The sequence below is a fragment of the Topomyia yanbarensis genome, chromosome 2 (assembly GCF_030247195.1).
Source record: "Topomyia yanbarensis strain Yona2022 chromosome 2, ASM3024719v1, whole genome shotgun sequence".
Lineage (NCBI taxonomy): Eukaryota > Metazoa > Arthropoda > Insecta > Diptera > Culicidae > Topomyia > Topomyia yanbarensis.
In genome coordinates, this window is record NC_080671.1 from 96,826,502 (window position 1) to 96,852,101 (window position 25,600).

The 25,600-nt window shown below is 40.2% G+C and overlaps 1 protein-coding gene across 1 annotated transcript in view; it reads left to right on the top strand.

The window, feature by feature from the left end:
* LOC131678901 (protein Gawky-like) overlaps positions 1-19,619 on the top strand; it is a 33,957-nt gene extending 14,338 nt beyond the window's left edge. The window contains exons 3-11 of the mRNA XM_058959329.1: positions 12-69; positions 130-1,110; positions 14,676-16,268; positions 16,326-16,649; positions 16,746-17,332; positions 17,397-17,550; positions 17,650-18,111; positions 18,383-18,725; positions 18,795-19,619. Coding sequence (XP_058815312.1) covers positions 151-1,110; positions 14,676-16,268; positions 16,326-16,649; positions 16,746-17,332; positions 17,397-17,550; positions 17,650-18,111; positions 18,383-18,725; positions 18,795-18,949 — 4,578 coding nt within the window. The 5' untranslated portion in view covers positions 12-69; positions 130-150 and the 3' untranslated portion in view covers positions 18,950-19,619. The remainder of the gene's footprint in view (positions 1-11; positions 70-129; positions 1,111-14,675; positions 16,269-16,325; positions 16,650-16,745; positions 17,333-17,396; positions 17,551-17,649; positions 18,112-18,382; positions 18,726-18,794) is intronic.
* The last annotated feature ends 5,981 nt before the right edge of the window (positions 19,620-25,600 follow it).

The following is a 25,600-nucleotide window of genomic DNA, read 5'->3' on the forward strand; positions in this document are numbered from 1 at the left end:
CCGTTTTTTAGAGCCCCAGTGCTTCATTCCCCTGAATTTTTCATCTCGGCGCTAACGAATGCTGCAAAAGTTAGTTATTTTGTTTTGTTCTATTGTGACAAAAATCATACAAATGCTATCCTTTAACAGATTCGACTAAGTTCATCAAAGATGATTATGAAGTGTAGTTCTAGGAGTCCTACCATCACAGTGTTCCGATTACGATCGGATCGAATGATGTACGGCGACAACATTCCGATGCTGTTCATCCGTGAATGGAATGGGAAAAGATCGATTGTAACGCATGCCACAACCGTTTGGAACTGTGCCACTACTGCATCGCAGCAAGGCACGATTGCCGCATACGGGAACAAGTCTGACTACATCTATTTGACACAATCAACCGACAGTAACTGCGAAAGTAGACAAATGTTGGTCATAAGATTTCCATTGGATGACCTCGGAGCCACCCAGGCACTTGTTAGCCATATTACCGAGCTGATGCGAACTACTAATACTGTGACTATGAAATGTGATTTTAATGCTTACCTGAATAATGTTAGTATTAGTCGTAATCTAGCCCTAGATGAAAGTACTAATTTAAGCCGACATCCGGTGCGAGCGATCAGCGCGTTCCAATCTGTCGAAGCGCCATCGTGCCGTCAGGGCGGCTCGTATACGAAATTTGACGACTTGTTGGCGTTGGTTGCCAACGAAAAGGCACTGCTGAAGCGCGCCATACAAGAATCTCGCGGACGGCCGCTACCACGCCTGCGACTATGCGGTGGTGGAGAAGACTCGATAAACAATGGTACCAGTGCATGGGGTACTCCTCCTTCTGCCACGAACGGCACCAGTGCTTGGGGGTTAGCAAATCAACAACCGCCACAAGCTTGGGCGGGTACAACCGGTAATAACAGTGCAAACAACAATCAACAAACAACAAGCCAATCGCAACGGCAGCCATCACAATTACAGGACCAGAATGCCAACAAAGCCCCACAGCAAAATCCCAATGGCAACAATGGCAGCACACCGAATGCTTGGAATCGCAACTCCACCCAACCGACGGGTCCCAACCCGAACATTGCCAACAATAATGGGCAACCATCACAGCAGCAGCAGCAACAGGTAAGACAGCATGTGGGTTTCAGTTTTTTTTTACAGAATATAGTAATTGAGTAGTACCACTTCGTGTAAAACTCAAGCTAATACACCCCACCAGCACACGTGGGATAACAACAGTAACATAAGCAGTAGGTTATCAAAAAATGGCTATTTTTTGAAATTGTTGTTCCACACCCTATGGAAAAATACTGTAGATTCACTAAATCGACCCTAGGATTTATAGCAACCATCAGCATACGTACCAAGGAGTTAAGGTTTTGAAGCTTTGAAGATTTATTGAACAATTTTGTCCAAGATTGCAAGACCAGACCAATAACTATCCATGTTCACAGTTCCATGAGCTCCTGCTTTACGTTTTTAAAAAGCGTATTCCGTATCGGCATTTTTCAAACGTGACTCACGTGCAAGGGGTGAACTAGATGCGGAAAAACACATATTGCAGTTCTTTTATCGTTGTTTGAATCGGTTAAGTGTTTATTTTCAACCTAGGCAAGCAAAAACACAAATTCCCTTTTTGAAAATACTCTTGAGTGAAAACGGTCCTGTTGTCCGTGAAAAACATAGAGATTCACAAACCTAAATATAACTGCTAAGTTTCGTTCGTATCGAAGATGTTCGTGCTATAAGTTTGCTGCTTCCTCGTGGAATTATATGGAAAAGGTGAAAAAACAACTCTAGATTGGAACGGACCAAACTTTTATACTTATAAATTATTTGGTTTACATAGGTAATAAAAAAAAGTTCCGCATTTCAGTTCACCACTTACTTTCTATAAGTAGTTTTAGGTTGGATTTAAAAAAAGTATCTTACTTAAGGGGTTATGTAGAGGTCAGTTAAAAAATCGGAAATGTTTTTATTCTATCCTAAAAGTGCTTCTATAACATTCGCCCGAAAGACATTTACCCGTACCCAAATGCCATTAACCATCATGGACCATTTACCCGAATGCCATAAGTCCGAATAGACCACTTCCCCGAATGTCATCATTACTCCAAATATTATAAGATACAGCATTTTGAACAAAATAGACGGAACTCGAATCACGCGCAGCAAAGCGGTCTCCTTTGTTCGGAACGACGCTCTCGAATCATTGAGACACTGTTACAGAAAGTTACAACCGCACTTTAAGATGCATACAATCGTAATTACAATATAATTCTATGTGAAAGCTGCTTAGCACACCTTATTACAATGGGTTCCATTCATTACCGTATCTTTTTTCTTGGAACAAATTATATTAATGTTTTTGGCCAGTTTGTTGATACGAATAGGGGAAAGTGAGGCAATATGAGCACCCTAAGGTTGAAGGCAAATATATCTGCAGCAAAACATATAAATAATCCCAAATTGCCCTCTATTGGTACAGTAAAACATATTCACACGCAGTTATTAAACATGCTGAAGAAAATTAAAAATCTTCGAAAATAATCGTTTTTTGTAATGATCAATTTTTGGCTTGGTAAAAAGTTTGTGGGCAATATGAGCAATCTTAAGAGGCAATATGATCATGTCGCAAAATATTATATTTTATTACAAAATTTCAATTTAGTGCACTTATAATTATTAAGAATCATATTTTCCATTGATTTAGTGATATTAAGTTGCCTATGAAATTCATCTTATAGTTTTTTAACATCATTTTCGAAACTATTAGAATCAAATTTCCATTTTGCTTAAATCATATTTTTGCGAGTAATTTTCTCAAGCAAATATTATTATTCATCGTTCGTAGTAGCTTCAGGTATAAAACGTTTACATATGGATAACTTTTCGGAATTTATTGCATGAACTCATATGAGATTTGTGTGCTGCTCATTTTGCCCCATGCTATAGGGCTATTTTCGCAAATTTTTTTTGAGGGAGCTGCAAAGTCTTGTTAAATTATTTTTATGTTTGAAATACTTAGAAAGACATTAAATATTTCGAAGATGTTCGCATTTTTCAATTACCGCACACCTACGTCATGCGAATGCTTATTTCATATAGCTTGAATCTTATAACATTTTCAGTTCTTTGACATCCCATCAGATTTTTGTATTTTTCGTGCTTTAGGATTTGTTTTTTGTCGCAATTGAAGTATTACATCATCTAATGGTGATTGACGGAGCATTCGTGCAAACACAAAAATCGAAAATTGTTCATAGATTTTTGGAAAACGGGGGTGCTCAACTCGCCCCACATGGCGATATTGCCTCACTTTCCCCTACTCTTCTGTGCGCTGAAAGAAGTGTTGAAAAAAAAACATTTTTTCAGCAGCTGCGTCTGGTTTTGTATTTGCGAATGACTTCTTCGCTGTCCTCGTCGTCGACAGAGTGTGTGGTTGAAGTTATGCATTCCGGCTAACGTTTGCGCTTCGGAGCATTTTTTGGATTCCTTTTCCTTCTCTTTTTCAATCATGTTTTTTTTCGATTATCTACTTCAACAACACCTTAATTTATTATATTCTTAACTCACGCGAAAAATCCGACGCGCTTTCATTGATGACTAGCACTTTCTTTTAACACGAGCACGTAATGCTTCGAACGGAACCTTGAATTGTTTAGAGGCTGATCGAATACTGGCGCCATCTTGTACAGAGACAATTGCGTTCTTTATGCACGAAATTACGCACAAGCTTCCTGTCAAAATAAATCAAATTTGTATTATGGTAGTGTCCTATAGTGCTCCCAGACGGAAGACCCATCGTGCCTCCAAGCGTATGTTACATGTTGATGTCTGTATTTTTCTTAAAAATAAAGGTGTCGAAAAAACAACACTACACTCGTGTTCAGCATTAATTTTTACGTAACAACAAACTCAGTTGACTTTTTTCACATTGGTTAAATGTACTGTACTGAGGACGAAAGACAATGCGTTTTCGCAGAATAACACGCGAAAACCTAAACGACGTCGTAAATAATACAGTTGATTCGCGGTAACAGCCAACATGATAATCGGCATGGATGTTCTCAACTGTGTATCTAATTCACGCAACATGAGCGACCTCTGCAATAACATAGCAAAGATAATGCCCTATACCTATTGTACCCCCATACCTATTTGAACCCAGTCTACTCTATTCCAAACAAGTTCGCAAGCAAACTGTAGATCCACTCGTTTCCCCGATTTACTCGCACTTAAGGGTTGATTCCTTCTTTCAAACATGAGCAGTTCCTTGAATCTGCATGCCAAATAAGTTCGCAAGGAAACTGATGATCCACTCGTTTGCCCGGTTTACTGAAACATAAGGGTTAATTCTTCTTTCGAACATGAGTGTTTCATTGAAACTATGTACCAAATAGCTCTCGCAAGAAAACTGTTCATCCACTCATGTGCCCAGCTTACGCTAACTTGGTGGTTCCAAGCTTTTTTCATACCATAAACACATTGACCTACGACTAATAACACAGGTAACAATGTGAATAATGTATGGTACATTCAGCACAATTCCATGTCAGTTTGCGCAGCGCTTTACCGTCCATATTTCTGTGAATTGAACTCCGCCCTACATAATATAACGACTGTGATACGAGTTGCTAGAAGACGTTCACGGTGCTGCTCTTCGTGGATGCTTCATCCATTTGAACCGAATGATCAACAAACATCAACGGCCTTCTAGCCTCATCAAGACATTCCAATGATTTGCGAAGCATGGAGGTAAACATGTTCAATAGTTATCGATGATTTCTCGGCTTACGTTAGTGAAAATTATATTTTCAGTAAGAAAGTAGCTAATCTAAAAGTTTAGTCCCCGTTTTGTGATCAATTTTCGAAAATGTATCGAAAAATCTTACCAGTACCTCCAATAATGTGGCAGGTTGGCATTATAAACGGAACGCTTTTTTCAACCGAGGAAATTCAACATTCTACGGTGTGTTGAAGCAACTGTTGCTCGAAGAGAGAATCGTTAGTATGGACTTTTTACATACACTGCAAGCAGAACCAACAGGTCTAAGAAAAACACACAAAAAGACTGGAAACACTAGTTCAGTGGTTTTCAACTTTTTTCGTTCCATGTACCCCTTTTGGATGAATATTGCACAGTTCACACCAAATCGAACTGCACAGTTTGAAAGTGTGATGGATCAAAAGTGTAATCAAAAGTGCAACTCCTTTGACCTGACAGATCTTTGACATTGAAAAGTGTCAAAACAGACTTCTTCTTACTTTTACTGGCTGTTAGGTTTGCATGGCTGCCAGTCTCGCGGTTTTTATAATATCTCGCTAAATATATGATTACGGCTTAAAAGTCAACTGTCAAAATTCTCTTTGAAAGCAAATTCCGGACAAACCGTTACTGGCTAAACACAGTTCATAGCAGTTAATGAAAGAGAAAACTTTTCTCTTTTGTTTACTACTAATATCTATGTTTGGCGAGTAACGGTTTGTCCGGAATTTCCTTTCAATTCGATCGAAAAAGTTAATTTTTTGTCGATTTCGTATCATTTCATTTGGCAACCGTGGAAAAACTGATAGCGAAGTGCATCGAAAATCCAACTTTCAAAGCAATACACAATACCATAACTTCTCAATTAGAAACCTACTCTTGAGCACGCCAATGTTAGGATAAAAAGTTTAAATTTATCCCGCATAATTCACCCCGTACAACACTAATTTACCCCTGATGGTGAATTCACCCCCGGTTGAAAACCACTGCACTAGTTGAATCATACATACCAGATTTTGTTTAGCTTTGATGTTAATTGCTTCTTATGAATAAATGCAAATTATATAAAAATTCTGTTTAGTTTAATATATTTAATTTCCTGCAATGTATTTTCATTTTGATATTTTATCGGTGTATGAGATTCGAGTGAAATACATTCGGGTGCATGTGACATTCGGGCAAATATCATTCGGGTAAATGGATTTCGGGTGAACAAATGTGATAGAATCAGGAGCGGAACTAAAAAAAAAATTTCGACTTTGAAATGTCCGTTGTACAATACGTAATTAGACCTGTGCGCCGCCGCGCCACGCCGCCGCCGCCGGTAATTTTTAACGTACGCCGACGCCGAACGGTAGATCGGCGGCGCGCCGCCGATGCATTTTTCCCGCGCCGACAATTCGCGAGCTCTAAAATTATTGGCTCATAATTTTATTCACAAATCTAGGAACATTGTCTATGGACCGAATATACGACGTTAACTGATTCATGATTTATCACATCTTGATCATTATTTGGTATTAGTGGTCGTCAATTGGATTACAAAATTAAAATAATCTTGATATTTTCTCGAAAACCATTACACGACACTCGTTATATAATTCAAAGATCCATTCTTGCTTCGTCAATTGGTTATGATTGTGAGCATATAAGTTTCAATTCACCATTCGTGTGCGTGAAATGGTCCACAAATTAAAAAAAAACTTCCACTTTCAAGATATATGTGCCTGAAATTTACGATCGCTGTACTTGCAAACATGAGAAAGAGAAAGGATTGGAGATTTTGAGGATATTTGGAATGGGAAGGTTTGGAATGGGACGAAATATGGATAAGCAAGTATCAGTCACTCGCGTAAGTAGGAGATGATGAAGGAAATAGAAAAACTGGTATATTTGTCTACAGGCATATTCTAATTTATATATACAAAAATCAAATAAATACGCTAAATACGCGTCGATTTCTTACCTTATGTAAGGAATCGAAAGTCTTATTGTAATGTTATAATCCATTTGATACAAACATTACAGTAAGGCGGGGCTGGTTGATGGAACGATGACCTCGGAACATGTCTGGCGCTGTACACGAAATAGGTCATCGGAAAGTCAATTGAGCTAACACCTACCTAAATCCTTGAACCAAGTTATTTGCATGGATATGTTAAAATACATGCAAACATCTTTTTTCTGTAAATCACTACCAGTTAATAGGAGTTAGGATGGTTAACACACACACACACACATATGTGCCTGAAATTTACGATTATGTGCCTGATCCTAATCTTTGCACCTAATCAATTTCACTGGAACGCAGTGTATTATTCATTGATTTTTTAACCGATTCTTAATTCCTAATATGCTACACACGATTCACCAGTCGAGCTCGTGAAACTGTTCATGATGTAATTCATGAAGTAATTAATTTTCCACATAATCTTATTATACCTACGTAAAAAATTACAAGGAACTCAGACTATTATTCATGGATTATTCGCTCTGCTTTTTGGTTTTGAAATTTCTATGTGACCTATTGTGTATAACTGCTAGCAACCAGTCTCATAGGCACGAGCATTAGATACAAAGACATTACTAGGACCTGTAACCAAGTTATTACTTTGTTAAAATTCAGAGAAATGTTCGGAATTAAATGAAACTGCGCTGAGCAAAATACATTACCTAACCACAATTCATGTCCGTGAAATAATTTAGAAAACTATAAGACACGTGACTCTGTGAAAAAAATCCAACGGTAAGCTCAAGACTAAAATATCACGATAACACGACGAGAATTTACGAAAATCCTTGCACGTCGTTCATTTCTTGACTGTTTTAGTCAATAAAGTTAATAAAAATCAATGTTTCATCGAGTTATGAATTAGAATAAAATATTTAACATATTCAGACACAACCAACTCCTAAACATTTGAGTATAATGTCATCTTTTTTTTGCGTGACGTTTTACGTGGTTTATTTATAATTGATTGAATCGTTACCTATTTTAAAAAAAATTCTCGAAGAATAGTTGAGCAAAGTGATCTTGACTTTTCGCGACGCTGATGCACAGATGTGGCGATGCAGAGGGTAAGATTTCTAGTCTCATAAATTATGCATCGTATGATCTAGCCCCACTCAAGAAAGATTTTCAGTGCCAGTTGCACCAGCCCGGTATCACAGACAAATAAGACGTAACACGAGATGAATTTTCATCACTCGTAGAAAAAAACGGTCGATTTCAATTACAAATCGGTGGCGTTAGTGAAGAGATTTTGACACAGAGCTAAATGCGTTACTTAGTTTCCGCACCCACCCGAAAACGTTACGGTCTTTTTAATCTAATGCAAACCAAAACAAACAATATGGGCCGGAAATGTAAAATTCATTCTTGTCGACGTGCCCAAGGTGGGAGTTGTTCACAACCATTCCTTAAGTTACAACACGATGCCAATCGGTGACCAAGCACATAACAGGATGTTAGTAATTTAATTGATTCGGTGTATCGAATGTATGCAATGGATTGGAATTTGTTGGTCCCCGGAACTGCTGGAGAAATTGGCGGGGTGCAGGTGCTACGAAAACTAGAGATACGCTCAGACCATTTTCAATCAGACTTGTTTAATGATCAGTTTCAACCTAACAGGAGCTAACACGTCAAGTCGTGGAATGATTATGATTGATAGTAACTGTATATTTAGGTTTCGTCAGGGTGCAGATCTGTATGATTGTAGCACATCGAGCATACTTTGCACTCAAGATAGAAGCAGATCGTACGTTGTAAGAAAACGTAGTACCACGGAATCGTATTCCTTATCATTGTGGCGATTTTGTACTTACAAGAATTAAAAGTAAACACCAGCCTGGAAAATGAAGTAATGTGTCTACCTTGAAAGGTGTCCTTACACGATCATTAAAAGTGACATTTCTGCGCAGCAATACCAATAATAACGCCTCGTGTTAGGGTACCTGATATCTGCGGGATTCTAAAAGAGCGATGGTAAACAACCCAGGGACAACTTGACAGATAGTGCTTGTTTCATATATGCACCACCGATTTGATGGTGGCGCTAGTATGCCTTCTCTGTATGAGTACCACGAACAACGAAACGAAAAAGTTTCAAGAGAAAAGCGTGTTTCGTTACGTGTGTTGTGAACGCCGTCAATGCGGCTAGAACAACATTTAGAAAAAGCTTATTCCAAAATGTGAATAAAGAAAACTAGAAAAACTCTAGAAAGAGAACTGCGGAGACTCCATTGTGGATCGATTGGATTCGCGTTTACCTGTCAAAAAACGAATCCAAACGAATATTGCCTATCCTTATAACACTGGACGTGTTGCCATACAATGCCGGGGCATACGTTGCCAAAAATGCTGTTTTTCTCTCCGCAGTTCTCTTACTAGAGTTTTTCTAAAGAAAACTATTATTAGAGAATAAATTTATCCCTAACTGAAACCCGTCAGCAAAGTTACATAAATCTTATTAATATTTAGCTGGAAGTTTGTTTTTAACAACCGGCTCTCTTCCTTCCTAAACATGTTTTGATTTTCTTGTTGTGTGAAGTTTGAAATCGTTAAATCATTAGTGCTTTTTATCTCGAGAATTGTAAATGAAAAACATTTTGGCCAATGAAAGTACATCACCACCAAGCTTAACAATTCGTTTTGAATAGAATTTGTGTTTTTATCAGAATTCTAGCAGCAAAAAAAATGGTAGAAATGCTTAAATTGATTATTTTCCACAGATATGGCAAACAATACATGGGATGCGCCTTTTTCAAATTTTGCTCCATTCGAGCCGCCATGACATCACCAAATCACCCCCAAAATTTGCTTATGAATTCAATATATGGGAGCTGTCAATTGTCCCCGGGCTTACGGTAAAGATGACTAAACAGAAACAAAAAACAATGAAACGACAACAACAATTAATTTCCTCAAACAAAACAAAAATTGTTTTACCGTTGCTTAATTTCCCAAATATAGAACAATAAATAATTATTATGGGTCATTGAAATACAGTCGTTACTCTGCATTCTTCAAATTTGTCAATTCCCGCTCGGACGTGCCTGGCAGAATTCCCCCCAGATAGCCGGCAGCGAAATAAAAAGTCTGCCAGAATTTCTGGGGGTCTGGCTGGCAGAGCGCTGCCCAGCCGGCCGGCTCAAATGCAACAACCGTTTCTGGCAGAATTTTTCGCCTTGCGGTTATTAACGGTTTTTTCTGCCGGATTTCTGCCAGGCATACACCGCTTGAATTTTTTCTTATTTTTTTTAATTTTATGTAAATTTATAATAAAAACATGTCTGGAGACATGAAATCCATATTACTTACCATGTTTGAAACCAAAATATTTGTTTCTCCCTATTTTTCATCTGCCAAAACTATACTTCTTGGAAAAATGTAAATATGGCGAAAATGAAACAACGATAAACAAAACAGTATCGGTGAGGCGAATCTGCCTACCATAACTGGAAGGAGTATAGCTGAATTCTGGCAGCGCCATTTTGATAATTTTGACAGCTGCCGGAATCCTGACGGATTTTTGCTGGCTGCCCGTTTTTCTTCCAAGCGGGTTGTAATCATTATTTCATGCGAAGTCGTAGTATGCGACATCGACAATTTTTCTATTTCGTTCTTCAAATGTTACAACTGTAAAAATAGTTTCACCTTTCATTTATTTATCTTGCATTTGGCAAGCAGGGTGGGCACTATTGGAGCTTGTTGAAAAAAATTTTGATATGGTTGCGAGAATTACATTTTGTGCAATGTGTTCAACAGATGTCGCTAGTACATCGTGGGCGATGATTTTTTTTTAGATTTTCTTTAAGCTGTAACGTTTGTTTGTATGTGCTGTGAAGTCTGTTACAATAGAAACCGGGAAAGGAATTGTACAGTCAAGAATTTTTTTTAGTTACATAGGCGTTAATATTCGTCACGCCGACACACGCCGGCGCGCCGCCGCCGGTAGGGTCCAACGGCGTGACGCCGCCAACGCCGCCGCCGCCGGCCAAAAATGTCGCCTACGCCGCCGCCGATTAAAAATGCATCGGCGCACACCTCTATACGTAATATGTAGTATCCTCATTCAATTAAAATCGGTTTTGGTTATCGAATCTGGTTTGGAATGATTTTGAACTTAGAATGAATTTAAATGAATGAAACTATTTCCAAATTTCTCAAGAAGTTAAAAAATTCCGGGGGGGGGGGGGGGGGTCCGGACCCCCAAGACCCTCCCCCTGGATCCGCCACTGGATAGAATCCCTAAAGTATAGATTTTTAAGAATGTTTTCCCAATTTTTCACAGGGATCCAAGCAGTAGAAGCAAAGTTCCTTTTTTAACCTGCTCCCTTACTAGGGCGTGGTCCGTTAAACGTAGCTTTAAACCAATGTGGTTGATACTAAGGTGTGGAAATGCTTATCACTCTCTCGCTCGATATCTGTAAAGCACGTGGACAACAAACTATATAGAAAATATATGGAGTGGAAATTTAGTACGCAATAAATTTACAGAAATTGAGCGTGAGAAAACACAGCTTAGTATCCAGTACATTGTATTTTAAACGCGATTATTTGGAAATATTGTTTCTCAAGATCGTTGCTGTAACTGATTGCCGCAAAAGTTTTCGGCAAATTTCAATTTTTTTAACTGTGATTTGCCGTGTCCTTGAACGATTCCATTGTTTCGATGATTTTTTTTATCAATGTTATTAATTTTAAAAAATCAAATGAAAAAAACTGGTCTTTTTTGAAAAATCGTCCCCATTTGAAAAAAAAGTTTAATGTATCGTTCAACGTCATCGTAAGTCCCTATACTAATGAAATTTATTTGGTTATGTTTTCAGTTGAGCTGTTGGACTGGAATAATAGTCAAGGCAAGCCTTTTTGAAAAAAAATCGCGATGTGCGGAAATTACTATAACTTTGATAGTTAAATGTATTTTTTCATATTCTCAAGATGATTTTACAAATCATACATTTTACTACGCAAGACGTATAACAAGTATCCGATAAAAATACGACCACATACCTTTACAAAAATTCAAACTTCCCTATTTTCCCATACCTCAACATATATCCTAAACTCCTCGAGGATCTGGCGCACCACAAGTGGCACACAGGGCCGATTTGACCGATTTTCCATCCCGAGCGATTTCCAGCTATCGCCTTAACCTGTTACGAGTCTAAATTTTGGTAGATTTTTCTTTCTTTATGGAGTGGAGGATACGCCTCCATGAACCATTCCTCTGCGGCGATGTCCTCTGGTTTTGACTTTTTTTTACAAAATTACTAGGTATAACTGCGAATTTTCAACCGATTTGAAAAAAAACAAGTGATTCTAAAAGTTGAAAGAATGGTCGATAAACGGTATAAAATGGAATTTCGATATTTTTGAAAATGTGCAATTATTTGGAAGAGTGGAAGTTTAAAAATCGGGTTTTGGAAAATACCACGAAATGGGATGAAAATTGAAATGAAAAAAATATTTCTGACCAGTAATACATTGGTAACACGCAACGTTTCTGTTACAGCAGTTACTATGTGCGCAAATTATACTTGCGAGCCAAATGTATCTATCTATCTATCTATATATAAATAAAAGTCAATGTTTGTATGTATATGATTTATGGACTCCCAAACGGCTGAACCGATTGCCGTCAAAATTTACATGTAGTGGACATTTGTTATGGAGTGTGTTTGTATGCTATTAGTTGGGGATTATCTGCCCGCCAGATGGCGCTTCAGAACAAATTGTGTTTTACTCCTATTTCGTAGAAAGTCGCAGCAACGCGTGATGGGTATTAACAAGTGAACAATAAAAATCAGCAAAAATAATGATTTTTTTCTACTTCAATATTAAATTAAATTAATTGAATAAATAATTAAAAACGATTATATAATACTAATTGTTACTACCGTAGTAAAACAACCAGTATTCAAACTGATATTGTCACGAGTAACATTTCCACTGATATCACGAAATTTGACGAAACGCCAACGGCAACCGTAAATTGGGGTACAAAACAACCAGTATTCAAACTGATATTGTCACGAGTCACATTTCCACTGACATCACGAAATTTGACGAAACGCCAACGGCAACCGTAAATTGGGGTACAAATGTACCCCACGCCAACTTTTACACCTGCGTCCACGAAGGCTATAAGTAAACTGGCTATACCTAGAAACTCTAAATTCAATTATGGTTAGGGTCTTAGGCGATAAATGCCGAATTCTCGTCCTCACACGGCTCCAAAGAAGGCGTGGGGTACATTTGTACCTCAGTGCAACGTTCTAGGGTTAATGCTTGTTTGCATCTTTGATTCCGCCCCTACGTAAGGTGTGGCCGACCAAGCCTCTTTCAATCCCGATTTTCAGTTGTTATCGGCATCTGGAGCTCGGTGTTTCAGATCCACTTGTGAGACCACCAGACTCGATTTATGTACCGCATGTGCCTATTGATGAACACCTACAGCCGTTAAGAGTTACCAGTTTTCCATATGTTTCTTAAACTCGTAAAGACAGCCTGTCTTCTTGATCCGTGCACCTCTGTCGACCTTGGTGCTGCTCTCTGACGCCATTTATATGTCAATATATTAGAAACTTTCAACATTCTCCACTGACTGCCCGGCTACTGTAAAGCTGGAAGGGGTCGACGTGCTCATATCTACTGATTCATTTTTCTTAACGTTGATTATACCTGCTGATGAGTTAAGTTGGGTAAGATCGTTGAGCTTACTCTGCATGTCAGAGGGTCGGTGAGCTAGGAGCGCTATGTCACCAGCCAATTCGAAGTCGGCTAGATACTGGTTGTAGGCTATCATAGCAGCCCATAGTTTGGTTCACGGTCAATAGTACCAAACCAGAATCGATTACGATGAGCAACAGTAGCGGCAGTAGAATACATGCTTGGTTCACACCAACTACACCCCGGATGGGATCGGACAAGACCCCATTGCAGCACTCCGCACGAGAAGACCTCGTACTGTGTCTCGATAAAACCAACGATTTTCTCAAGAACTCCCTTGCGTCTCAGGGCGCCCTACATATTCTCGTGATTGAGATAGTCGACAGCCTTTTCACAGTCAATATAAACCAAATAAAGGGATTCTTGAAATTCGTTGGCCTGCTCCAGAGTGATACAGTGCGTGATAATATGGTCCACATCGGATCTTCCGGCATGGAATCCGGTCTACTGTCGCCGGAGAGTCGCACCGATCTTCTCAGTTGCTACTTGCTGGTGGTATTCCAAAACGATAGTTTTTTTTCTTACACACATTGAAAACTTTACTTGTATGTCATTTCTCAGTGGCATTACTACAAATCGCTCAAGTCTACCAGCATGTCTCACGGCAAAGACAGATTCGTTACGATGAGAACCGTCGAAATTGAAATACATAAATTGTACAGTATTTACGCATTACTGACTTCTAAGAAGTAAAAAATACGCATTTTTTACTTTTTTATAAAAGTAAACACTATGCATTTAACTTTGCAGACATGAGTATAAATTACCCATTTTTACTTTGTTGAAAGGAAACTATGAATTTTTCACTTTGTTGTGTGGAGTAGAAAGTATGCAAATTCTGACTTACATTCTATTTACACAAAAGAGAGTAAAAACAATATATTCATTTTATGGGTAGTCCCAGTTTTCCACCAAATTGCCTACTTCATAGTTATAATAAAGTTTGTTGTGATTACCGTCTTGGTTATATATGGTTCTGAGAGTTGGTACTATCTGAGGATATTTCTGCAAATTTGTAGTTCCTACGGATGAAGATTCAACCTTTTATATTTTCTTGGGAAGGTTATAGTATCATTTTGAGCGTTTACTGCGATTCTGGCGATGACTTATATGATTACTGTCCGCCCTAGAACTAAAAAAAATGTTTAAAGTATAATTATTTTATATCTTTATTTGCTTCAACAGCTACAACAACAGCAGCAGCAGCAGTTGGTTTTAGCAAATAATGGACCGATTGCGGCTAAAAGTCAACTAGAACAGCTCAGCAACATGCGCGAAGCCCTGTTCAGCCAGGATGGTTGGGGCTACCAGCACGTAAATCAAGATACCAACTGGGAAGTACCCGGTTCTCCGGAACCGGGAAAAGTAGACACTAATAATGCGGCCAGTGGTGGAGCGCCTAATCCTGCTGCATCCGGGTGGAAGCCATGCAATTCGAACAATGGCACCGAACTATGGGAAGCTAATCTACGTAACGGAGGAGCACCGCAACCACCACAGACTGTGCAAAAGGCACCTTGGGGTCCAGCGACCAATATCGGTGGTACTTGGGGTGAAGATGATGATTCGGGCGAAGCAAGTGTGTGGAATGGTGCCTCCGGAGCAAATCAACCGACGGCGGCACCACAAGCTTGGGGTCAAAATAGTCCCGCTGTGTGGCCACCAGGAGCTCCGGCAGGTCCAAATCCTGTTACTGTTAAGAAAGAAAATGAATGGTCTGGCGTGATTGGTGCTAATACTGGTACCGCAGCTCCAGTTCTACCTGCTGTTACAGGTTGGGATAACCGTGGTGGATCCGCTCCCCCTGTAAACATCACAGGCTCTGTTGGACAAACAACACCGCTCGAAGCAGCACGAGAAATTCGCGGTGATCCTCGTGGCATATCAGGGCGCCTCAATGGCAATGGAGGTATGTGGGATCAACCTAATGTTCAAAATCTACCAGCAGCTGCAAAAATCATCCAAGGTACTCTTCCTTCGGCTGCTGGCGGCATCAATAACCAATGGAATACGCCAGCTCCGAACAAACTTCCTGGAACTTGGGATGACTCTCCATCATCGATAAACACTCGTCCAACGCTCGATGATGGCTCCAGTGCATTATGGAATCAAGGTCCATTGTCACGTCAAAATTCCAACGTAGCCAGCTGGAAGGATATGTCCGATAGTGTCGTGCGCAATCCAATTCCGCGCGCTCCGCTTGGTGGTGCAGCTAATCTGCCGCTGGGTCCAGTAACTCGTGGTGTCCGATTAGGCGGTATGAATCCAGGAATGAAACCAGACACCAGCATGTGGGGTCAAAATCAAGGTCTACCTTTGAATAGCTCATGGGATGAGTGCAATTCCAGCGGTTGGGAAGATAAAGGACTAGGAAATAATGGCCCTTGGAATGACTTTGGACAAAACGCTTTGTGGAACAAGAACAAACAGGGCGGATGGCCAGATCCAAGCGATATGATCACAGGTGGTGCCGCTGGCTCTGGTTCCGATTGGACAATGAACAAGCCACCGAGCAAGATGAGCCCGGCGGAGTTCATTCGTAGCAGCAAGCAGTATCGAATGCTCTGTGAAAATGGTTTTAAGAAAGATGATGTCGAATTTGCATTGCGTTCTACAAATATGAATTTTGATGAGTCATTGGATATCTTGCAACGACACAGTGCTTTAGGAGGGTTAGGAGACTGGAGGCGTCCAGAGGATCATCCAGGAAGCGCTTTTGAAGCTCCATATTCTAATAGATTTCCGGCAGGTCCTGGAGCTGGTATGCCGTTCTCACAGGTTTTTGAATGTGTACTTAGCTGATTTCACATTTACTTACATGGTAATATTTTTCAGAATCAAAATTTACTAAATAATATTCCTGGTGTGGGCGGAACAAACCCAAATCTAGCGGCGCTGAATAATTTGAAGTATCTTTCGCAAGGCCCATCAGTGCCTCATTCTTCATTCTCGCAAGGGCCAAATCCGATGGCCGCAGCAGGAGCGGGTACGGGTAATCCGCAAAATTCACAAGCACAACCGTCTACTCAACAACTTAGAATGCTCGTCCAGCAGATCCAGATGGCTGTTCAAACTGGTTTTCTCAACCATCAGATATTGAATCAACCTTTGGCTCCGCAAACTTTACTCTTACTGAACCAGTTGCTCAATCATATTAGGGTAAGTATTTGTTTGCTCATTTCAAATTCCAATACACTGTTTATATTTATTTTTATAAAATTAATCGTCATACCGCGCTTCTTTCTTATCACTTAGCAAATGCAACACATTCAGAGTAACCTCGCTAGAAGTGGAGGAGCAACAGGAGTCAGCACTGTGCAGCTTACCATGCAAATAAACAAACATAAAGTGCAGATCTCCCAACTCCAGCAGCAAATAGCAGCACAGCAAGCAATTTATGTCAAGCAACAGCAGCAACAGCAACAACATCAACCTGGTGGTTCACATCAACCACCCGGAACGCCAGGAGCGTTAACTCCTGGTCCCGGCGCAGCAGATTTCCTGCGACAACAGGAACTAGTATCGCTGCAAAATAACTTCACCGACATGGCACTGGGCAAAGATCCAGGTGCCTCCACCGGTAACTTTCCGTCAAACGTTGCAACATCCGCTGCTGTAAACAACAATGCACCAGCAAACTCCGGAATAGTTGCTGGCAACGCAGGTGTTACTAGTCAACAATCTCGTCTGAACCAGTGGAAACTGCCAACGCTCGATAAGGACGGTCGTGGTGCTGGTGGCACAGATGATCTCACCGATTTCTCTCGCGCACCGGGTACGACTGCCAAATCAACACTGTCGACTACGAGTCCTAACATTGGCTCTCTAGGGCTGCAGGACGGGTAAGACATCTACGGGTTGACTAATATTCTGCTAAAGCCACTAAGAAAGGTTTTTATGTCGCAGAACCTGGTCATCAGGGCGTTCTAATTTGGTCGATGGTTGGCCTGATCAATCCTCCGGTGTGGGTGAATCTGATAACAAAGACTGGGCTCCGGCGCAGGATAATTCTGCATTCTCGGATTTAGTACCAGAGTTCGAACCTGGCAAACCATGGAAGGTAAAGGTGGCAGATTCCCCATTTCTGTTAATGTTGTGCTTTCATTTATGAAATGGGAAAAAATATAAAATCATTTTATTTGTTCACTTATTTGCCCAGGGCGCACAGATGAAGATAGACGAAGACCCCAGTATTACACCGGGTAGTGTTGCACGCAGTCCCCTTTCAATTGCTACTGCCAAGGATGCGGATTTGTTTGGTACTGGAAGCAAGGCATCACCTACCGACCCGATGAGTTTGGCACCATCCACATGGAGCTTCAATCCGACTCATCCGACAGCGGGGGGAGCAGGTAAGTTAGTGGCGGGTGCTGGAAAAAATGCTTGGCCAGACAGTATTTCATCCACCGCAACAAGTACCAGCTCGGATCTCTGGGGAACTCCCATGGGGAAACCAACACGAGGGCCTCCCCCTGGATTGGGTGCTAGCAAGAACTCAGTCGCTGCTGCCAATGGCTGGACCGGCGGTGGCGGAGGACAACGTTCTGGCTCGATGAATAACTGGCCCAGCGGGAACGGCTGGGGTTCTTCGTGGCTTTTGCTAAAAAATCTTACTCCACAGGTATGTGCAGGTTACGTTTAGAAACATTATTGGGCAATGTGGTGGATTGGATTTGTGAATACTCTGGTTGTTTGAAAATGTCCTTAAAGGGCATGTAATAAATTGTCTTGAAAATGTAACATAACAGTTGCGTTATCAACCTTGCTGAAGATACAATATCATTCACATAAGTAGTGTTTATAATATGTATTTTAATTTTTAATTCACCGGTAACCTTTCTCGAAAGCAAAATAAATGAAAATCTTTCAAATATGCGACCACCATCTTCCAGATTGATGGAGCCACCTTGCGAACGCTGTGCATGCAGCATGGACCATTGCAAAGCCTGCAATTGTATCTGAACCACGGCTTGGCGCTGTGTAAATACTCTACTCGCGAGGAAGCCAACAAAGCTCAACAGACGCTGAACAACTGTCCGCTGGGCAACAGCACTATCGGAGCTGAGTGTCCTAGTGACACAGAGGTACAGACGTATTTGCAACAACTGGGCGCTCCGACGGGCAATGTTGCCATCGGTGGTGGCGTCAACAGCAGCGGAAGCATTGTTCCACCGAGCAGCAGTGGAAGTGTCACCAGTGTAGCTCAATCTTGGCGCCAAGCTCCAAGAAGTGCTGGTCAGTATTTTCATTGTGCACGGATGTTATATGTATCGTGTATCCTAATGAAACATTTTTACATCACAGGCGCAGATGCTTGGGGCTCTGGTTGGCCACCTTCCAGCGCCGGCAGTGGCAGCAGCAGTTTGTGGGCTCCGCTTGAAGGAGCCACCGAGCGTGGTACTCCTTCCAATTTGAACTCTTTTTTGCCAGAAAGCTTACTCGGTACCGAACTAAACTAGAGTAGCTAACCGCATAGAATGGTCTCGAGCACTAATAAGGCGATGAAAGTTTATAATGACTTACTTATTCTCTTTTTCTACAAGGTTGTGTTTTTACGTATATTTTTAAAAGAATACTATTTATTGTTTTTTCTTCTCTTGAAATAAAATACACAAGAAATGTTGTCAAAAACGTTGATCGATTTCGTTTTTATTGGTTGAACGTGTTCGAAAAAAACGAAAGAGATGCATGAAGCGGTCGTTTTCCATGTTTTCAAAAGTGTACTGTTATAGGTAGTTGATTACCGAGTTGCGCGAGCTGTAGAAAAAAAACCCTATAAGCGCATTTTGTCAGTTGAGTTATGAACTGTGGCGCGCATGATCTTTTATAGATAACGAAAGTTTTAACCTTCTTAGAGAGCAAACAGTGAAAAGCAGCATACAATTTGAGATGAATTAATAAAGTAATGATAACATGAGACATAAACCTAGTATTAAAGGATTTAATAGCTGTCTAAGTCAGTTTTTTTAGATTATAAGATAAGAATAGTAGTGAGTAACAGCAGAGTTATAGAAATTTGAGGTATATAAGAAAATTTGAACTATATTTATTAATTTTAATATACATCAAGGCAAGCAAGAACATTAAATTTACTGTATATGAGAAATATACATGAATGTTATAACTGAATCATTTTTTTAGATTATTTAGATATTTGAATAAACGAGAAAATGAATAATTTATTCCCTGCATTGGTTAGAAAGAAATTAGATGGCTCCTTCCGATGATAAAGTAACAATATTTTATATTAGCCCATGCTTTTTCTAAAATTGGTGGTCCAGTGCAGACCGAGGGAAATACTTTATGTATTCTTATACTACTTGTCTTATGTCTTTTTTATTTGGGGTTAAAACTGAGTCTGTTATGAATCCTAGCTTAAGTTCACGCATTTTGATAGCAGATAGGGTGAGATAGTGATTCCGTTTAGCATCAAATGAAAACCACATGACTTCAGTAGGCAAGTGATGCATAACTATTCGTTCAATCAGACCCTAAACACCATGTTCAGAATTCATTTCTGGAAAAAAAATACCCTGACTCTTATTGTCATTGAGCAAAATTTAAATGTCGCTCTTCATTTTCTCAAATGCAGCAAATTATTTGACATTTTCGGACTCACATCCAGTAGAAAAGTTTGTTTGAACGCAACTTCGTTGGACCAACGACGTCAGTCGCAGCGCCAGCTCTAGCCAATTCGTCCACCCATTCATTTCCAGTAATACCGGAATGACCGGGTACCCATAGAAGGTAGGTAGTATTTGAAATGCTAAGTTTTTCAACTTGAGCTCGACATATGATTACTATAATTTCGATCTCGAATCTGTCGAACTTAGTGCTTTCAGGGCAGCCTGTCAGACCAAAAATGGATATTTTTACCGCCAATCCCCTGTCGATGTGCCGATTGTGCGCCACAAAGAATCGCAAAGATTTCTGCTTGGAATACGGTACAGTATGAGTATCTATCAAGCGAATGAGACTGCTATTTCACGACAATAGTCTCTAACACCGGCTCGGCCCTCCATCTAAGAGCCGTCCGTAAAACAAACTACGTACTCTTCAAGTTGTTGCTCCATCCAGTCAGACAGTAACTCCTCGCGAGGAGGAATTTTCATATTGAAAGTTCCAAAAGGAAAACTACATGTGAGTGTAAGGTCACTGGGAGCAAGTGTACAATCATCCCAAGTAATCATTTGGGGACACAGTCTTGTGTGGCTAGTTGCACGATCTATTGGGTTACTGTACCAAAGACCAGTAACTTTAAGACGGAATGCATAAAAAAGTGCTTTCTGTTTCAGAAACATATAGTGGTTTTATGTTCAAGAGTGCCTCTAGAGCAGCAGTAGGTGTTGTCGAGAACGCACCAGTCATCGCCATTAGGGTTGCCACCCCTCCGGGTTTGACCCGGAGACTCTGGTTTTCGGGAGCGATCTCCGGGTCTCCGGGTTTTACATCAATTTCTCCGGGTTTGATAGGAAGAAGCATAGGTTAATTTTTTTTGGAATTAATTGATTCTTTACAAAATATTTAAAAGGCCTAAATTAACTATTACTCTGGTTCAGATTTATTTCTCCCGACTAACCCTTCGTTTCAAGGTGGCGAAGAGTTCACCAAATATTGCTGATTTCTTTCACAAAGCAATGAAAAAGCAAATAAAATTTACTACAAATTAACCTTCCGGAAGTCGTGTTAGTGCACTGAGTGCACGCTGCTCTGAAAATCTTGGGAAATCGTCTTAGGGGACCAGCGGCTGCTCGTTCGGTAAGCCATATGCGCGACTTCCGGAGGGTTAAGGAAAGTAATATTTCGCTATGTGCTACAATTGAAATGTTGCGTTCCACTAAGTCGCCCAAAATGGTGTAAGAAAGTTATTTTACTGCAATTTTACCAAATCATTTCACTCTTAGTGGTGTTTATCACCAGCTGCACTAAGGTCTGGCAGATTTGTTCTAATCCAACTGACCAGGTCAACATCAAACGAGTTCTTGCGGTGTTGTTACTACTCCAGCAGCGATCCTTAACTGAGCTAGGGAGGTGAGTTTTGCCCCTTTGTTGCGAAATTAAAATTTGTTGGTGACGAATAACCGACACCACATAGTGTGATGTCGCAACTCAGCCTCCTTTTCTCCCCTTCTCCTGTTAGTTGTGGAGGAGAGCAATGCTCGTTCGACCTCCACAGTGAGAGTACCTGGTGTTTTTGTATTCTTGGCACTTAGACGGGGAAGTGAAATACTTCACCACATTAAACCGATAAAAACGTTCTCAAGCGTGAAAAATTTACAGTTTTACTTTAACGTGGTAATAAAATGCGATTAAAGTGCTTTAAAATGCCTAGCAATCACTTTGATTCAAATTTCTGTCTCGTTCCAATCAAAATCCACCACCCCCAGATCAGTGAAAATCTCCGGGTCAAAGCCTCTCCAGAGGTGGCAACCATAATCGCCATCAAGACCATCCTCTGAAGATTAACTTTGATTCGATGGTCACAACTTCTCCCTTCTTACTGAAATTGTATATTTCAACCGGGAGTGAATTCACTCCCAGGGATAAATTAGACTACAATAGAGGGTGAATTAGGCGGGTCAAATTTAAACTTGTTATCCTAACCCTCGGATATTTGGTCGGTGTTAAGTCAGACCGGACTAAGTCGCAAAACATCAAAAAATGAGATAATGATGTCATTGGATAAGGAATTTCGTTAGCTACATTCAACTTTCGCCAGATTTGGAATATGTAACTTTAAACAAGAATTATGACAAAAATTATTTTCAATTATAATGTAAAGGATGCTACGATTCAAACTTTAAACTCGTTTTTCTCGAAATTACTATTTTGTCACTTAATCCGGTCTGACTTAACACCGACCATTTGTTTTTATATATTGTTTCATGGTTCTATCACATTCGCCCGAATGACATTCGCCCGAAAGTCATTTACCCGAATGACGTTCGCCCGAAAACCATTTACCAGAATGGACCATTTATCCGAATGTCATTAACCCGAATGGACCATTTACCCGAATGCCATAAACCTGAATGGACCACTCGCACGAATGTCATTAACCCGAATACCACATTCACTCAAGCATAATATAAAATCAGTAATTGTCTAGTTTAGTGACTTTAGTGATAGAAGTCCGACTTAATTGCGGTTTTTTGCCAAAAGGATGTATTTTAACCTAAATAAACCAAATCCGAGCGGGAAATGTGAAATCTTTAACCAAAATTTGATAAACTGAACAATAACAAGTGAGCTTATACAGCGGAGATAGTGCTTGGCCGCATATCCGAGGCCAAGGATCCGAAGCGGCGCAAAGCCGCTGAGGTTCCGTTGGACGAGGCGTTATAAGCAAACCTGTGATCGTCTTGTTTGCCCGGATTACTCAAATATAGGGGCTATAGCTAGTTTAAAGCCGACTGAGCGGCAGCGAAGTCGGACAGTGCACCAGAAAGCGATGAGGCGTAGCTACATTAGTCAACCGTACACTGACCAATGTGGCTATGCGACATCGCTTTTAGGTGTACTATCCGACGTCGCTGAGGTTCCGTTGCCAACGCCACAAATGCTCTTCAGGTGCAAACTGATGCATATAGGGCGCAGTTGTCAGCTCGAGCGGTGAAATCTTGTGATAAACCGGACAAAATAAGAAATCTTTCGGAAACACCATCGATCGAGGTAAATATATGTTAAGATGTCCCGTAACGAATTGAATCAATTAAATTAGTAATTATATCATGCATGGTGGTAGTCCATTTGGCACAACACCCTTAGTAAATAGTAGCTCATAAATGTTATGTGGCGAAGCTAGTGTGATGCGGCTTTGCCACAATTACCGAGGTCGAAGAACCGAAGCGGAGGTCCCTACTCGGCAAACCTGTGATCCATTGGTATGCTTTGTTTACTGAAACATAGGGGTTGATTCCTTCTTTAAATATGAGCAGTTCTTTGAGTTTGTATACCAAATAGTCCTCGCAATCAAACCGGTGATCCACTCGTTTGCCCGGTTTACTCACACTTAGGGATTGATTCCTTCTTTTAAACATGAGGAGCTCTTTTCCCACAATTAGGGGTTGATTGCTTCTTTCAAACATGAACAAATCCTTGGATCTGCATGCCACATAAGTTTGTAAAGAAACTATTGATCTACTCGTCTCCCGAGTAAAATCAAACATAAGGGTTGATTCCTTCTTTCAAAACAAGAGCAATTTCTTGAATCTATATAGCAAATAGCTCTCTACGTAATATTGGATTTCGAGACAGCTGTGATAATCGTTGCTAGAAGAGTTTTTCCCGGTGCTGCCCTTCACGAATGATTCTTCTACTAAACCAAAGTTTTTTCTGAAAAATAAAACAACGGTCATCAGACAAAATATTTGGACGATCACCGAATACAACTAATTTACAAACAAGTCGTTGCCTTGGCTTTCTTGCCCCATCAAAGTATTCCAATGGCCCTCGAAGAATTGAGGAAAAGTTGTCCAAAGGCTCTCGACGTTTTTTTGGATTACATATAGAAAAAATTGCATTTTCGGTAGGAAGGAAACTAATCAAAGAGTTTCCCGATAACCGTTCGTGGTCAGTTTTCTAAAATGTATCGAAAAAGATTCCCAGAACCACCAATAATGTGGAAGACTAGTACAATAAATGGAACGGTTTGTTAAGCCGTGGAAATTCTATAGTGTGTTGAAGCAGTTGCAACTCGAAGATAAAAACCCTAGTACGTATGTTTTACGTACAGTACAAGCGGTACCAACATCTAAAAAGTCTAAAAAGAACTCACGAAAGGACCTAAAACTGGAAACCCTAGTTAAATCATACAAACCAGGTGATTGGATTAACTATTTGACTGGTATAGCTTTAGTGTTAATTTCTTCATAGCATCAAATGTAATAAAATTTGTATTTCATCTTAATAAATTAGGCAATCCATGAGACGTTTCTGATCAGCTGATTATTTCTTGTTTACTTATTCTGACGTTACTCCGAGGGGTGCGACGTCCGACAATATCGTTGACTCGATCCAACATCAAACGAATCGGACTAACAAAGTTATTTGTCGGACGAGTTTTTCTGTTCGCAGGAGTAGATTTGTTGACAGAACCCACCGCTGAATTGTCAAACAAACGTCTAATGGATTGCCTAATTAAATTTTTTCGATTGACATTTCGATGTTTTTCGGGTATATGGAATTCGGGCGAATGTCTTTGGGGTGTTCGTGGCATTCGGGTGAATGACATTCGGGTTTATGTGACATTCGGGCAAATGTCCTTCGGGTAAATGGCTTTCGGGCGTATGTCATTCGGGCGAACGTGACAGAATCTGTTTCATTGCGTCACGAATTGAGATGCTTACTGAGAGTGCTCAGGAACAAGTTTATGATTATAAAATTATGTTTTCTGCCCGTGGAAGCATATTCGTCCCATGTTACAAAATGCATAAACGAGATAAACGCGATCAAAGTTGTAACTCCTTTTCGACAAATATTCCTCCATAAAGCTATATTTTAAGCTCTTCTGCATTAAAAGGAACACAGGCTCATATATTTTATTGAAATTTGGTGAAAATATTTATATATTTTAATTTGGACGTAAGCAATACACAGTGGGACAGTTATGCTGCTAAATCTAACCCAACTTTGAATAATGTACGCATATTTGTCCCACAGTGACATTGTTTTGATTGCGACGCGCTTCGCTGCAGTTAACTGACAAATGTCAGCGATGGATTTACTCCGGATGTACGGATCCAGCGAAGATAGTTCGGATGAAGAAGAATTTAATGGATTTGATAAGTGTTTCGAAGATCGTTTTCAAGGCGAACGTCCGCGACAATACAAGCGAGGAAAGTATGAACGGAAATTGCATGAACGTGAGGCAATCAAATCACACATTTTGAGCTATGGACCAACAATTTCGCACTATCGCCGAGTACATGCACAGAATAGTCTGTATTTACTTTCAGATCTTACGGAAAAATCGATGCATGAACATTTTCAAACTACTCATAAAGTGAAGGCCAGCTACTCCGTGTACTGTCGTGTCCTAAAAAAAATGAATATCTCGCTTGTGAAGCTAGGGCATGAACAGTGCGAAACGTGTGTGATTGCTGATGAAC